At 40.5% G+C, this 14,529-nt stretch overlaps 1 protein-coding gene across 2 annotated transcripts in view; it reads right to left on the bottom strand.

Annotated features, from left to right (window-relative positions):
- MCC (MCC regulator of WNT signaling pathway) overlaps positions 1-11,691 on the bottom strand; it is a 183,138-nt gene extending 171,447 nt beyond the window's left edge. Inside the window, exon 1 of one of the 2 annotated variants that reach the window (XM_064735489.1) lies at positions 11,540-11,691. In XM_064735489.1, coding sequence (XP_064591559.1) covers positions 11,540-11,676 — 137 coding nt within the window. In that variant the 5' untranslated portion in view covers positions 11,677-11,691. The remainder of the gene's footprint in view (positions 1-11,539) is intronic. The other variant, XM_064735487.1, reaches the window with a different exon arrangement.
- Positions 11,692-14,529: the final 2,838 nt, after the last annotated feature.

Raw genomic sequence — 14,529 nt, 5'->3', positions numbered from 1 at the left:
GTAGACTAAGAAAGAGGACAAACACCCACAGCAGTTCGTACTTAATATGTTTTCTTGAAGAAATAATTTCCAGAACCAGCAACAACCACAAAAAAGAAATTTCTGTTGTCTAATGAATTTAGCCTTAGAAACAGATCTCATTACCTTTGTCATTATCTAAACAATTATATCTCCACAGACCTTTTCACACAGAAATACCTTAAGAGGTTATTTTTTGCTCACCAATTTCCTCAATTATTACCAATTTTGATGGTTTAAGCTATTACCTTATCAGGCATGGATCATCCTGATAAGGTAATAGCTTAAACCATCTAAGTTTAAGCTAAGTCAGCATTTCCATATTATCTTAAAAGATAATTTCCATATTATCTTTTAAAGGAAGTGGTAGGGCAAGACTGAAGTTACAGCTTATGAAGGAATAATGAGGACAGCTTTAGAATTGCTGGAATTTTCTACCTGCTGCAACCTGGATGATCTTACAAAAGGGCAAAGAATGAAGAAACACAAGTTTTCTGCAACAATACATCTGCCTGAAAGTTATTCTTAGGAAAAAAGGCCTGAAGTTCCCATCTCAGCTTAATAAACTGCATCATGACCATCACTGCTATTCATACATGAAACAACTGAGAAATTGATGTGTAAACAATTTTTATGTGTATATTTGGAATACTGTCTGCATTCACAAACAAAATGTATTTTGTTTCAGGAGTATTTTCTTTGGGTTTACCTCCTAGTGCTGGACTATGTAGTAGTATTAATCAACCCTTTTTAAAATGAAAGTATAAGATACACAGTAACACCCATGTCATTCACTTTGAATGTAAAACTCCATTTCCTTACGGCTGTCCCAATGCTCCCTATTTTCTGTGTATCAAAAGCATTGTCAGCACTGGGCAATAGTTGTAAATGAGCCATTTCAGTGAAGCTGATGTGTTTGGCAAGGCATGAATAATGTGAGGCAGGATGGGATGGAGAACAGGCACATCAGCTGGACATACTTGTTAAAATGCGGAGCAGCAATACTGTTGATACTGGGATCTGAAAACTCACACTGAAGCTTCAGTTTTAACATCTCATTGTGATCAGGAAGGGAATTCATGCAGATGGATTTTTTCATGCTACATGAAAACTTAGGAAGACATAAGAGCATTGACTGACATTTGATAGTTTTATAGGACTTTTTTTCTATATTTGTGCCCATTTATGAAGGAATTAAAGCAAAGTGTAAACATAAAGTTGAAAGAAATGGGGAGAAAAAGGTCAGTAGATCAGACAGCAGTGCCACAAGGGGATATTTACTCTGTAACCACTGAGTTCTGTATAATAGAACTCTATATGGCACTATATGGGACCTTGCACATTTGCCTGATTATAAGCACAAGAGACAAACTGTGTAACTCAGCAGACAAACTACTAAACAGAGGAAAACAAGCAAGTAAGACCTACCAGTGCAGAAAACATACCTGGCTCAAAAAAGTATCATCATTCATGGATAGGTGTCTAAGCTGCTTTTTAAGAATGCCACAACATCCACATGTGCTCTGTCCTAGCACTTCACTGCTCTCTTCTGCAAGTTTCCTTATTTTAATTTTCCCAGATAGAATTCGGATTGTTCCTTCAAAAAGGAAGTTAACACACTGTTTTCTGCCATTACAGTGGGAAGAAAAAGAGTCTTTACAGATTTAAAGCCTGTAATCAGATGTTCCACCCTCTTTTGAGTAAAGAACCTCATTTTTTGTATCTCCAATCATCATAAGCTGCTCTTGTCTTTCTCTAAATGATTCACCAACTGAATGGATGACAGCACACAGAACTAGACAACAGCTAAAAGCATACACTGAAAAGAGACTAGAAGGTGAAAGCAAAGTCCTGTTCTGCAACAGAACAATTCTGTTAGTTCAAGTTAAACTTGACAACCATCATAAATCTCATGAAGTTTTACATGTAGCACATGTCCTGTATGTGCACCACCAAATGTGCTAATGTCTGCTTATTCCTACTTTATGTCACTTGATTTGTTTTCAAGCAATAGCTTCATCTGTCAGCAGCAATTGTGACTCTTACCCCACAGCAAGTCTCCAATTTTCCTTAGCTTGATGTCATCTCAAATTTAAGAAAGTTTACTCATTATCATGTCATTCTTATCACTAATCTTTAATAATGCTGATTTGATCCAGGCCAACCATCTGATTTCAATTTGATATAGTATTTTATTTGTCAACCAAAGCACAGGTGTCTAATGAGCTCCAAGTATAGCTCAGAAAAAAAACCTGAAAAAACTGAAGCCTCAGTCGAGTTCCTTGGCTTTGCCTACAAGTGTCATAAAATAACATCAAAAGCCTTAAAATAGACAAGACAAAGGGCATCTCTTGTTTCACTCCCATCACAAACGGGGGACACTAGTTCTAGATTAGATTAGTTCAACCTAACTTTTTCTTAACAAATCCATATTCAGCAAGTTGTCTGTTCACTGACCACCATCTCAACACACTTTTAAAGAAAAGCAGCATATTTTAGCTTTCCCAATTTCTGTTCTGTCTTTCAGAAGAGCTCAGGGCAAAAGAATGGAAATAATTCTGAAGTTGTCTTTAGGATTATTATATCAAAATCTCCAAGTACAACTAAGTAAAACAAATCCAAGCACTCTTCAACTTCTTTCTTCCCTCTCCGTCCAAGGTATTTGTTACCAGTCCTATCTGCAGGAACAATCTTACTACATGTATTATTTTCAATGTAGAAAGCAAATCAAAACAAAAGAAAAATCTCATATGTCTTAGCATCATCAGCAGTTCACTGACTCCCTCTCTTGGGTACTCTTTCTCTGGTTTTTCTGTCACTTTTTCAAAATTGTTTCTATATTGTGGAACAATTTTACACTTGAAATTCCCTGCTAGTTTCAATTTCTGCATATTCCAGAGCCCGTTCACAACTAACTTGCAACTTGATCCAGATCCACAACACTGAGCATCGTCAGGAAAAATATAAGGTTAACAATCAGCCAGCCCCAAAACCCTGTATGGGGGTTTATTTATTAATATATTTATTCATAATTCAACCATCTGAGCTTCTGCCTCCCAGCTCTGTCCTGCCTTGGCTGCTTCTCACAATGCTATTGCAAGCATGCAGCCTACACCACCACCCCTTCCTCTGGGGAAGCAGGGGATGGTTCCCTCCCCACTTCCCCACCTCAGCCTGTCTGTGTGTGTCTCTCCCCCGTTTTACACTAGATATGGACAAGACAGCCAGCCTCTTTGGCTGGTAGGTGCCTCTTTTGGAGGTACCTCTCAGAACAGAAACGTTACGTTACAGATAACACAACAAATACATATTCCACTCACTAGAAATAGCTTAAACTTTGTGCTCTGATCACCTACTCTGTACTGATAGCATAAGCTGCATCTCTCAACCTGTGAGGGCAGGGCGTCCCCTCTTTGGCTGAGGGTCTCATCTCTGGAGACTGAACTGTTGCAGGCAAACAAAGGTCCATCTGTTAAAGGAGAAGCAGAGTTTGTCAATAGAATCTCTGCCATTCTATGCTTTCTGTTATGCTTCTTTTCTTTGCTTTCAAATATACTGCTAATACACAATTCAACCTACAAACTCTTGCACATGGTTAGGAACTATCAGGAACACAGTTTTCATTCAGAGATGGTCTGGTCTCTGCTACTTGGCTTACTCTCAAAAATTACATACAGGATTTAATCAAATAACCACTAATACTACATAAATATTGTTCTTTTCTATCAAATATAAAAAGTATTTCTTCAGAAAAACTTTTAGAAGAAATGAGACATTGACTGTGTTGATTACAATTTAGCATTATGGTGACATTAACACAGGTCAATTAATGCAAAAATCACTGCACTAGGATGAATTCCACACATGTACTATTTATTCTAAAAGATGCACGTGAAGATTCACAGTAAAAACACAGTGGATTTGAAAAACTATGTATCCACAGCATAACTTTTCCTTCAGGTGCCATTTGAAGCCCATCCTTTGGGCAACACTCAATTAGGCACAACACAAGCCTCGTTAATGCCTTTCATCTACCACCTGAGATATCTGAATCTCAATAAAATCTCTCTTGTCCTTTTATACTTCTGAAAATTTATTAACTTTTAGTGAGATTTCTTAGCTCAGATCATTTGGATTGAAGCATGTTTAAAAATCAAGAGGACATCATGAGAGGGACCACAACTAACCCTCAATCTTGTTTCTTACCTCCCTCCACCGTCTTGTGCCAACATTAAAAGTCACACAGCCAGATAAAGTTACAACCATAAACTGGCCATGCTGCAAATAAATATTTCTTACTGAACTAGCATACAGCTAAGGCAATTCTTTGAACAAATTCTAGTGCAGACAGTGAGAAACTTCAGGACCATGCACAACAGATCATCATCTAGCAGAACACGCTGACTTAAAAAAATCATTAAACCCTCCGCTAGCTATTTACAATTCATTGTGTAAAGAGTGCAGGTGCACAGATTAGGGGTATATATACCTGGCAAGTAAGGCCAGGTGCCCAAGTATTTTGTGAGGTTCCTTATTCCCAATCAAAACATGCTGCTTGCTGCTGCTTTAATCAATGCAAGGTAATCTCTAGCCTATCCCAGCAAACAGAGACAAAGAGACTTTTAAAATAATCTTGGAATCCATCCACAGCTACCAGCAAAGTACTTGCACGTGGCACCCTCAAACAATAAATACAAATAAATACAAGGAGTTAACAGGAAGAACTCTTCTCTCATTCAAGCGCCTCCCAACTCAGTTAACCCATCCAGGAATTTCAAACAATAGGTTTTGGCAAATTAATTCTGAAAACATAAAGTTGCTCGCTAGGATCACGAGCTAACCAACAATGATTAAGGAGAGTGCCAACTGCCTTGTCTGCTGTAAACAGAAGATGCAATCACACATGAGCTAAACAAAACCAAGTATCTACCGTTCCAGCCATACTGCTAGAGCAGCCACCAATAGCTCCTATGTTATAAACCCAGGGCCATGGAGTTGCTAGAAAGACCAAGCACCAAAGCATCTTATGAGGGCCCAAGCTCCCTATCACCCTTGGGAAAAAAGAAACAGAGTATGTTTGTGAAGTTGATCTTTCAGAATTGGCACCAAGAAACCCAAGAAAACACAAAGCAAAAAAAAATCCCAGTTTAACAATTACTCTTTTTTTTTGTCACAAAGCAGAAATTACTGACTTTAAAGAGTGATTAACTTCCCTTACAGTAACAACCCAATTAACATGGTATTTGCAACAATATCAATAAAAAAAAATCAATACAAAATTAATAAATATAACAAAAAACTTCACTGCTTAGAAGACAGCTGGATGGTAACTTTCAAAGGGATCAAAAAATTTGACATTTGTATTTTCAAGTGAATTACTGTTTGGTCAGTTTTTCTACAGTACAATCTATCTGGATAACAAGATCCTAAGAAAGAAAATACAGTAATACAAGCCTGAGATAAATACTTTAGTCCCTTTTACCAAGCTGATAGTGTCAATGGGGAAAGATAAAAGCAATATATAAAACACACCAAGTAACTTCACTAACTTTGAAACGTTAACAGCTCCAGCTAAAACACCCTTCAGGTGTTTGATGTTTACATAAGAACTGGAGTGCTAACCAATTAAAAAATGTAATATGTTCAGACAATTCAAGTTTGAATACATTCCTTTGACTGTGTACCAGCTGTAAGAAATACAGACTTTGAAATACATAATCCCTTAATGAATGTTGATTGTTGGTGTATTTTCTAGATACAATATTTAACAAAAGGGATACCTTTTTCTTCATCCTAAACTAAGTATGTCTCTATGGCTTCTCATACACATCCACCCTTCAGGCTTTCCCCGTAACTTCTTTTTTGGCTACGATGGTCCAAGAGGACCGTGGAAGACAAAGGTGGACTAAAAAACCCATAAAATTCTATACAGCTGTGGAATCATTGACTAAGGCAAGTCTCAGGAGAAACAGAAAAAACGGACTACAATCATGTGAGAAACAGCACAGTGCTTCCAGTCACCGTTTTACTCAGGATACAGTAAGTAAAGCTGTATCCATATAAAAGCAATCCTTCAGTTACATGGATCACAAACCCTGTGACAGCCTCCTAATGGAGATGGATGAAGACTAAAACTAAGCCTAAGAACAGAATCTGGGAGCTGAAACTGTTTTCAAGACAAACTTAAGCAGCAGTGCAAGAACAAAGTACATTTTACCAAGGTTGATGGCTTGGAGCGACGGCTTGGGAGTTTTGGAGATTTGGGATTTTTCCCCCCTGGCATTTCTAAAACGGAGCTGGTTTAAAGAAAACACAGAGCAAATAGTCCCGACCTCAAGTGAGAATAAAGTCCTGTATAGAGGCCTTAACTTTTTTAGCTTCATGGTAAGAACAGCTCAGCTATATCAAGAGCCAGACTGAAGGCAAGGTCTAAGCAAAGCTTTGTCCCAGTCTTGCAGACATTTTGGAGATTGCTTCAAAATGATGTCTCCTTGTTAGACAGCTGACTGAGGTCAGACTTAGGACTGTACAGTACTGGGACCAAACTTCTTTTGAAATTTGAAGTCCCAGTAGCTGCAAAACTAGCAGAATAAATATTATTTCTCTCACAAGACTTCAAAGGCAGCTTTTAATTTCCACCTGTTCTGTTAGTGTTGACCTTTTAGAAACCTCTTGCTTGTAAGATAAATAGCTTTATCACTGCCTAGCCTGCTGACATTTGAGCACTCACAAAACATCTTGTTCCTGATACTGCTTTCAACCAGCACAGAATACTCTGCAGAGAGTAGATACAGAATATTAACTCATACCCAAAGTAAGTTTTCAGAGATCCTGAATGAACATGTTTGCATGACTTCATAAATGGTCATCTTATGGATTAAATAGGTTTTACCAACAGTGGTAACTGGACAGGTCACAGACAACCCATACTGATTTTGCTGCATTTTATCTGTCCTTAAGTGCTTCAATAGTTCCTCTTTAAATGTTAAGCACAGAAGTTGAAGCACATTAACAAAATCAAACATTTGAAAAAAAGGTAAATGAAGTGGAAACGTCTGCTGTGGAGAGTTACAGATATCATAGAAGAATAAATCTACTCCCTTAGAAAGACAATGAATAGATTAATACTTTGTCTTCTTGAAAATACTGGGTTTTCTCCTCCAACAGCACCACCAGCAGCCACAAGATGCAGAACCAGATGCAGAAACACTGCAGGCAGGTGGGGGAGGGCTGCCAAAATACACTCAGCAAGAAAGCTGTGAATGTCCTACTACTGTGACAACCCATTAAAAAGGGAAGGACCAGCCCGCACTTGCAAAGATTTTGAGCTCCCAAAGCCATGTACCACTGAAACCACTCAGGTAACAAATCAAATCCAACCAGTTCCTTTTAACTGTTTCGTGCAAGGCTAGAGAAGGCACATTCTGCATGGCCTTTTAACAGGCTGTATAAGCTCATTACAAAGTTCGTAGGTTTATTGGGTTTTTAACATCTTACTATGTATAGTGGTACTCTACTTTTCCAAGACTTTCTGTAAGATATTGACCAATGTAAAAAAAATTGCGTACACAGACAACACAGTTCTCAAACAAACTCCACAAACAAAACTTAATTCCATTATTGCTAATATAATGACCAAGTTCTAATGAACTAAACACTAGCTTTACCTTGTTTCTTCACAATCCTAAAATTATTTATCCATGCTTAAAAGTTAAAATCGGAAAATTAGCACATTTGTACCTTAATAATAAAATTAATTTTTTCATCACCCTTCATTTCCACAGCTCATACCTTCATTTTTTTAAAAGCAAAAGTATTTCCTGCAGATTCAAAGTAACCTTTACATTTTGCAGTGTTACAACAGAGTAATCCAAATCCCATTTAGTGACTTCTGCAGGGAAGATGAAATTCATTGTGTGCTAAATAGAATTTCAATGCAATCCACATATAATAAAGCTAGAAGGCAATTAAGTTTCTGAAGAAGACATTAATCTAGGCTGTCACCCATAAAAACCCAGCATTCAAGGCTAAATGTGCAAACAGCATCAAAAAGAAAAAAGAAAAGAAAGCACACGTGTCCTGGACAATTCACCTACCCTCTGAAACAGAAAATGTTTGTAACTGTAACATCGGATTCTGAAACTTTTCAAAGCAAACAGAATAAAACAAAGGAAAGCAATTACTGTTTGTCAGTTAACAGTTTTTTGTTACTAACAACTCAATTCAGCTAGAGCTGCAAAACTAAAGTTACGCTGTAAACAGTGTTCAAGGCAGCCTGCCTTCTGCTCCCAGCAATGCTCATCCAGCTGATCTCAAGCATTCAGTATCCAGCCTTAACTGTGGACTGCTTTGCAACTGAGTTGCAAAGCGGGAGAGTGGTACTTTTTGGTTGGTTAGCTCGTTTTTGTGAAATTGCCTCGTGTTGCAGAAGTATGAGAAGAATGCCAAACATTTGCAAGATGTTAAAATAATTAAGTAACAAACATTAACCCCTAAAGAATCAAAAGCCATTTCAGTACAAGCCAACAAGTTAAAATTCTCTTGTTTCCTTAGTACTTTTCTCTAGCTGGATGCTGCAAAATTTCAATATGCACATGTCAATGTAATGCTCAGAGACAATATGCTCATATCCCATAGCTCAGTGTCTACTGGATTATAACCACCAATGGCACATCCTTAATTATGCTTTATTGCTTTGATATCATCCTATTTAGAGCCTGGAATTTAATCAGTATCTCAGGTGAGAGCCCGAAAATTAATGAGTATCCCAGGACATGCTCCTCCTCTCCATCTGTGCTTGTACTTCCCTGCTACTATTTAAAGAGGTTTATTAGAGTGTGATGCACGACAAAGCATTTCCACAGCTGAGACACCATGTTATTTCATTAGGAACGCAAACATCTCTTTTCCCCCCATGCAATATGAACTAAATAAACACACACACACAAAATGCCTGCCTTTGCTGCAAGTATAAAGATCTTTTTTTCCTTAACAGCTCTGTAGCTGGAAAAAAAGAAACCTTATAAACAAACTGCTGCATGTGCTAGGCAAAGAAATGACTGACCAAGCTTCTGACCTGCAAATAGAAGGGATACAAATTTTTAAATATAAAATTTATACTCAGTAGCACTTGCAAAACAGCAAATTTCAGCCCCATTGCATTCAAAATAAGCTAGTGTTAAAAAGAAGCTTATCCTAGTGATAGGTTATAGATCATAGTCAAGTCTCGTTCTAATACACAAAGAAGGAGATGATTTTAAAGTGCTAGCTTCTGTGTTTTCAGCTCTTTATAAAGATGCCTGGGCATTTATTGCCATGTTTAGCCTGTTGTGAAAGATATCGTGACATGCAGAAGTCAGCCTCCAATTGTCACTGGGGCTGCAAGAAATGCAAAAAAAATGTTGGCCACAAGAATGAGCAAAGAGAAGTCCAAAGAAGCAGGGCAATAAGAGCAGGAAAACCAAGCAACTGGCTCATATGAAACAAACAAACAAACAAAAAAAAACCCTGGAAAGAAACAAACACAGAAGCCTAACAAACGGTATGCAGAATATGGCAAGATGAAATTTAGTGTAAAAGCAGCCGTAACTTTTTTGCTTTTAATTTATTACATTTAAAAGGATGCAATAACCTAAGCACTGGCGTCTACACAACAACAAACCCCCATCTGCTATACTTTCAACAGGGACACTGTGAATCCATGAACCTGACAGAGCTGTCTATAATACTATGGTGGTACATACTATAAAGACATCAAAATGCAACTGGACAAGTGTCCTTCTGCAACAGTCACTGCTATAAAACAGAGTATAAGCAAAATTGAGTAACTACAGAAAGCAAGAAAGGCATTCCATTTATACAACTCATCACCAGGCTACCTAATGAAGTTAAGTCGCGTCAAAGGTAATTTCTTAAATATTCTTTCACTGCTTTGTCACACATACAGAGATGTAAAGGAAGACACTAATTTATAATACCATGTTCTCTGATAAAGGCCACACCAGCTCTGCCTTGAATGCACAACTCCTTTCTGAAGCAAGGTATTAGCAACTTTCAACAATGAACCCACCATCTCCTCAAGGATTTTCAACCACCACCCAGCCCTGGGCTTTGCAGCCATTTCATCATGAAATCCAATGTCTCTACTCAGACACATCCTGGAGTTTTCAACACTGTAGTTCAAGCAACACTCTGAAGAACACAATACAAATCTGGGTCAAAACTTAGCAAATGTGGACTAGTCGATCAGAAATTAGTACTTTGTGTCATTGTAACACCTCTACATGGTCTGCATGAAACACTAAAACATTTAACATTGCCCCAATAAGGTCTTTAAATTATAAATACACTGAGTTCACATTGCAGAAAAACATGACAGAACAAAAAAGCAAGTGTGCTCTGAAGAGACAGTGCACAATTTTCGTGAACATTTCAAGTTTTCAGACATCAGAATAAATTCCATAAAGACCATAAACAAATGGAAAGAGAAGCAGTCTTAGCACATTGGTTGGAAAGTACACATTTTCAAAGTCTATATTTCAAAACCACAACTGTCAAAAAAATCATTAGAGTGAGGGGGAGAAAAGAGTGTTCAGGGAGTTGTTTAGATAAGAAATATCACAACCCTTGAACTTTATTTTTAAAGTGACTGCCAGTTGTTACAGATTTTCAACAACTTTCTGGCTCCAAAGAGATGGCAGTGGGGATTCAAGTTTACTTAGCCTTTCTTTGGGGTCATATTCTTAGGTTACAGGTTAAATGGCAGACTTAAGAAATTCCCTCACTGTCCCAGTTCTCTAGAGGCATGTATTAACTGCAGGCAATAGCATAAGTTTCATTTTGAACATGCAAGTTTCCACGACCTCTGGCAAATCCCGCCTTCTGAAGTTCAGTATTTTTTAAATTGGCGTGAGAACTCAGAAATACCATTGCCACAAAACCAACTCCTGACCAAAACACACTGCCAGTGCTTCCAGACATAAACATTCCACTATGGCTTATTTCCAAGTATCCACTGCAAATGTACAAGCTCACCCTTCCCCACCACAACCCATCAGCCTGCGTGACACTCCTCAACTCTCTGAGGAACAGCAGGGGAATTTAAACCAAACTGTGTAACAAGAATATCGATTAAACCGTACTGACAAAACAAAATCATAGGATCCGGGAGAACAATATAAGTTTTCTCCTAGATTACCCACCACGAGCTTTTTGTGTGTTTACTTGCAAAAACCACCTGCCCAGGGCACGAGGTGATAAAACCCAGGATCAGAGGCACCACCTTTCAGCCTAGGCGGACGTGGAAGTGCTGCGGGCAGTGTTCGCCCGCTTTTCCGGGAAGCTCTCGGTGCCGGGGCCCCGCTGGAGGCCCCGGCTCCGGTGCCGGCGGCAGCGGGGCGGGAACGGCGGAGCTCCCACCGCTGCTCCAACTCGCCCACAAGTTGAGCGCCGGGGAACGCGGGGCGAGGGGAAGGACGGGACGGCTCCGTATCAGCAAAGAGCCGCCTCCCGCTGTCGCTACCTGCTGATGAAGCCATCCCCATCGCCGTCGCAGGTCTGGAAGAGGCGCCTCATCCTCTCCTCCTCGCCCGTGCTGGAGGTATCGGTGCTGCTGCTGCCGGTGCTGTTCACCTCCGCCACAGCGGCTGCCGCCATCATGCGCCCCGCTCCGGAGGAGGAGGAGGAGGAGGAGGTGGGTAAGGAGGAGGAGGAGGAGGCGAGGCTGCCTCGGGCGCCCGGGATTCCCAGTCCCGCCGCGCCTGCAAAGTGCGAGCGGCAGCACAAAGCCGGGGCGGGGGCCCTGCCGGCCCCGCGGGGGCTCGGAGCGGGCACAGGGCGGCTGAGGCTCAGAGCTCCCGCCGGCCACGGCATCGTCCGGCGCCGGGATCACGGTGGGACCACCGGGAGCGAGCGACCGGCGTCGCCAGCCCGTGGCCGGCTGCCCTCTCTGCCGGAGGCCGCCGAGTGCGGCGCGACCCGAACCCGCCGCGGGGGTCGCTTGTTCTCCTTGGGCTGGGTAGGGGTCCCTGCTCCGGGGGTGCTGCTTTGGCTGCGGCTTTGGCCGGTCTGTGGAAGCCAAAACTCAGCGTTTTCTGTAGCGCTGCGTTTGCACTCCAGGCTTGATGGGGTACTGGTCAGGTAGAAGCATTCTGAGGTGCAGAGCAACAGCCCCTCTGGACTCATCCAGTTCCCTTCCACTGAAGTCAACAATTCGTTTTCCTGTTCTGAACATTTTGTGGCCTATACCCTTCCCTGTCTGTTGGTCTCCTTTTCATTTAAAGAAAAGTAGTTTTCTTTGCAGTCATCATGTGGCCAGATGAAAAAAAACAAAATCGTGTCTTTAGTATCTTTGCCACCCTTCTCAATATCTAATTAAGTTTTATTCAGCGCTTTTAATTCTCATTCCTGTGAAAAGAAGTGATACAGCACCAGCATCAATCTGCTGCTTTATCTCTAACTGGAAACGGCTATCCTGAAACAGTCTAGAATAGCATTTCAGTTTACATATCGCATTATGTTTCTTACTCCATCATGTCACATGATTAATTTGGGTGAACTAATATTTTCCTAACCTATTTCTGTGTTTGAAAAAAAACGGCCTTGTTATTAAGGACATATTTTGCCCTCATAGCATCAGGTATTATTCTTTTCCCAGTAATTAAGTCTTTGAAGATATACCCTTCATGCCACAAAACATCTTGATCTTCCTTATTGCTGACAGGGATGAATAATAATGAATACATACCCAGCAAAGTTATCACACTTGTTGTAAAGTGCCTTTAAAATACATTAACTGATGGCAACAGTTCTAATTGTTAATATTTATTGCATCTTGATTACGCAAGTCATTACAAGGTAAAGAGTTCCTCTGGCATTTTATTAACTAAAACTACTTGCAAGTGTAAGCATGCATATACTCACTCTCATATTGTGTTGGTCTCTGCAGATTTCCAAATTACGTTGCTCACATTAGTTCTTGCTGGATGACCAGGGCACCGTAGTATGGAGCTGTCCTAGGGTGACATTATGATGCTTGAATCCCCAGCTGTCTGTTCTGTTTATGCTGGATATTACATTCTGTGCCTTCAAGACTGGCTCTGAGAGCAAAGTGGGAGAAGAAATGCAGAGGTCTGTTATCAGCCTCACTCACTCCTTCACAGTCTGCTGGAACACAGAACTCCACTGTTGTTGTCTGGGCATGGACGGGGCAGAACACTGTACTCCTTTTGCTTTTTCGTTAGTTAGCTAGTTAGTTAGTTAGTTAGTTAGTTAGTTAGTTAGTTTAACTGGCTGAGGCAGTCCGAGTTTTCCCTGGACTGCTTTTCTTTCCCTTTTCTTGGAACCGTTCGATCCTGCTCCAGACCGGGACCCTGGGAAACACCGAGGAAACATCGTACAGTGCAGCCTGCCGGGGCTACTCTGCAGCTTTTCCCAGCGCCTGAGGGACCGATAACAGAGCGACCACCACCGGGGAGACTTTCTGCATTTGTCATCTCTTCAGAGCAGCGAATCAGTTTTGTCATCCGGTATTGTTCATTTTGTGTGCTGGGGAGTGCTTTGCCTGTTAAATAAACAGGTTCTTTCCACTTCTCTCCAGGGAATCCTTCCCGAACCAGTTGGCGTGAGGGGCCGTGTGGGTTTGATTTCTGGAGGGGCCCCTTTTGGAGGTTTCCACCCAAATTTGCCCTAAACTGGGACACACTTCCATACTCTTTCAAGGCACTTAAACTAGTGTATGTTGCAGCTATTCTTTCAGATGTTCCATCTCCTGACCTACAATGTTCTGACTCTTAGTGTTAGCATACGCTTTTTCAGTCCTAGGCAGGATGTTCATGTGTGGTACCAGCTGATTACCACAGCTGTTTGTTTACACTGAGGACTGGGATGTGAAGTCACACAACCATTTTCTTCTGCGAGATCCCACAGACAAGCTGTTCAATGCCACACACAAGAGTCCTTGCACACATTCTGCGAGTATAGCACACACTGCTTCTTACTAAGAAGAAAATTCTTAACCACAGGGAGTTGGACTCTATGTATTTGTATGCATCCCTTTCTTCTTGAGATATTCTTTAATTATGTGATTCTTTGCAGAGTCCTATAACTGTTTCCTGATGAGGCCACCAGTATCAATGGAGCAATATTGGATCCAAAATACAGCAATGAGAATCTCCAAGAACAATCTCTCTCCATCCTGATGCTATCTGCCTAGCCTCCCAGTTTGCCAATTTTCACCATTTTTAAACTAATCTCCCACTTCTTGTCTAATCTAGATAACACTTTACCTTGCTTCACACAATAGCTTTCTTTGTGGATCAGAAATTCACCCATTTTTTTTCTTCTCCCTGCTCATTGTGAACAATTTTTGAGTTGGTTGAATTGAATTTTTCCTCCCATCTTCTCTTTATGGGGATCAGCTGTAGTTAACTTTTTTTGCATTTGAACCAGTCCCAAGAAAACTAGGTGCAATGGTTTCTGACTTTCCCTGATAACAAATCACCGATATCGGTT

The sequence above is a fragment of the Zonotrichia leucophrys genome, chromosome Z, assembly GCF_028769735.1.
Source record: "Zonotrichia leucophrys gambelii isolate GWCS_2022_RI chromosome Z, RI_Zleu_2.0, whole genome shotgun sequence".
NCBI lineage: Eukaryota > Metazoa > Chordata > Aves > Passeriformes > Passerellidae > Zonotrichia > Zonotrichia leucophrys.
This window is presented reverse-complemented; position numbering and strand designations above follow the sequence as displayed.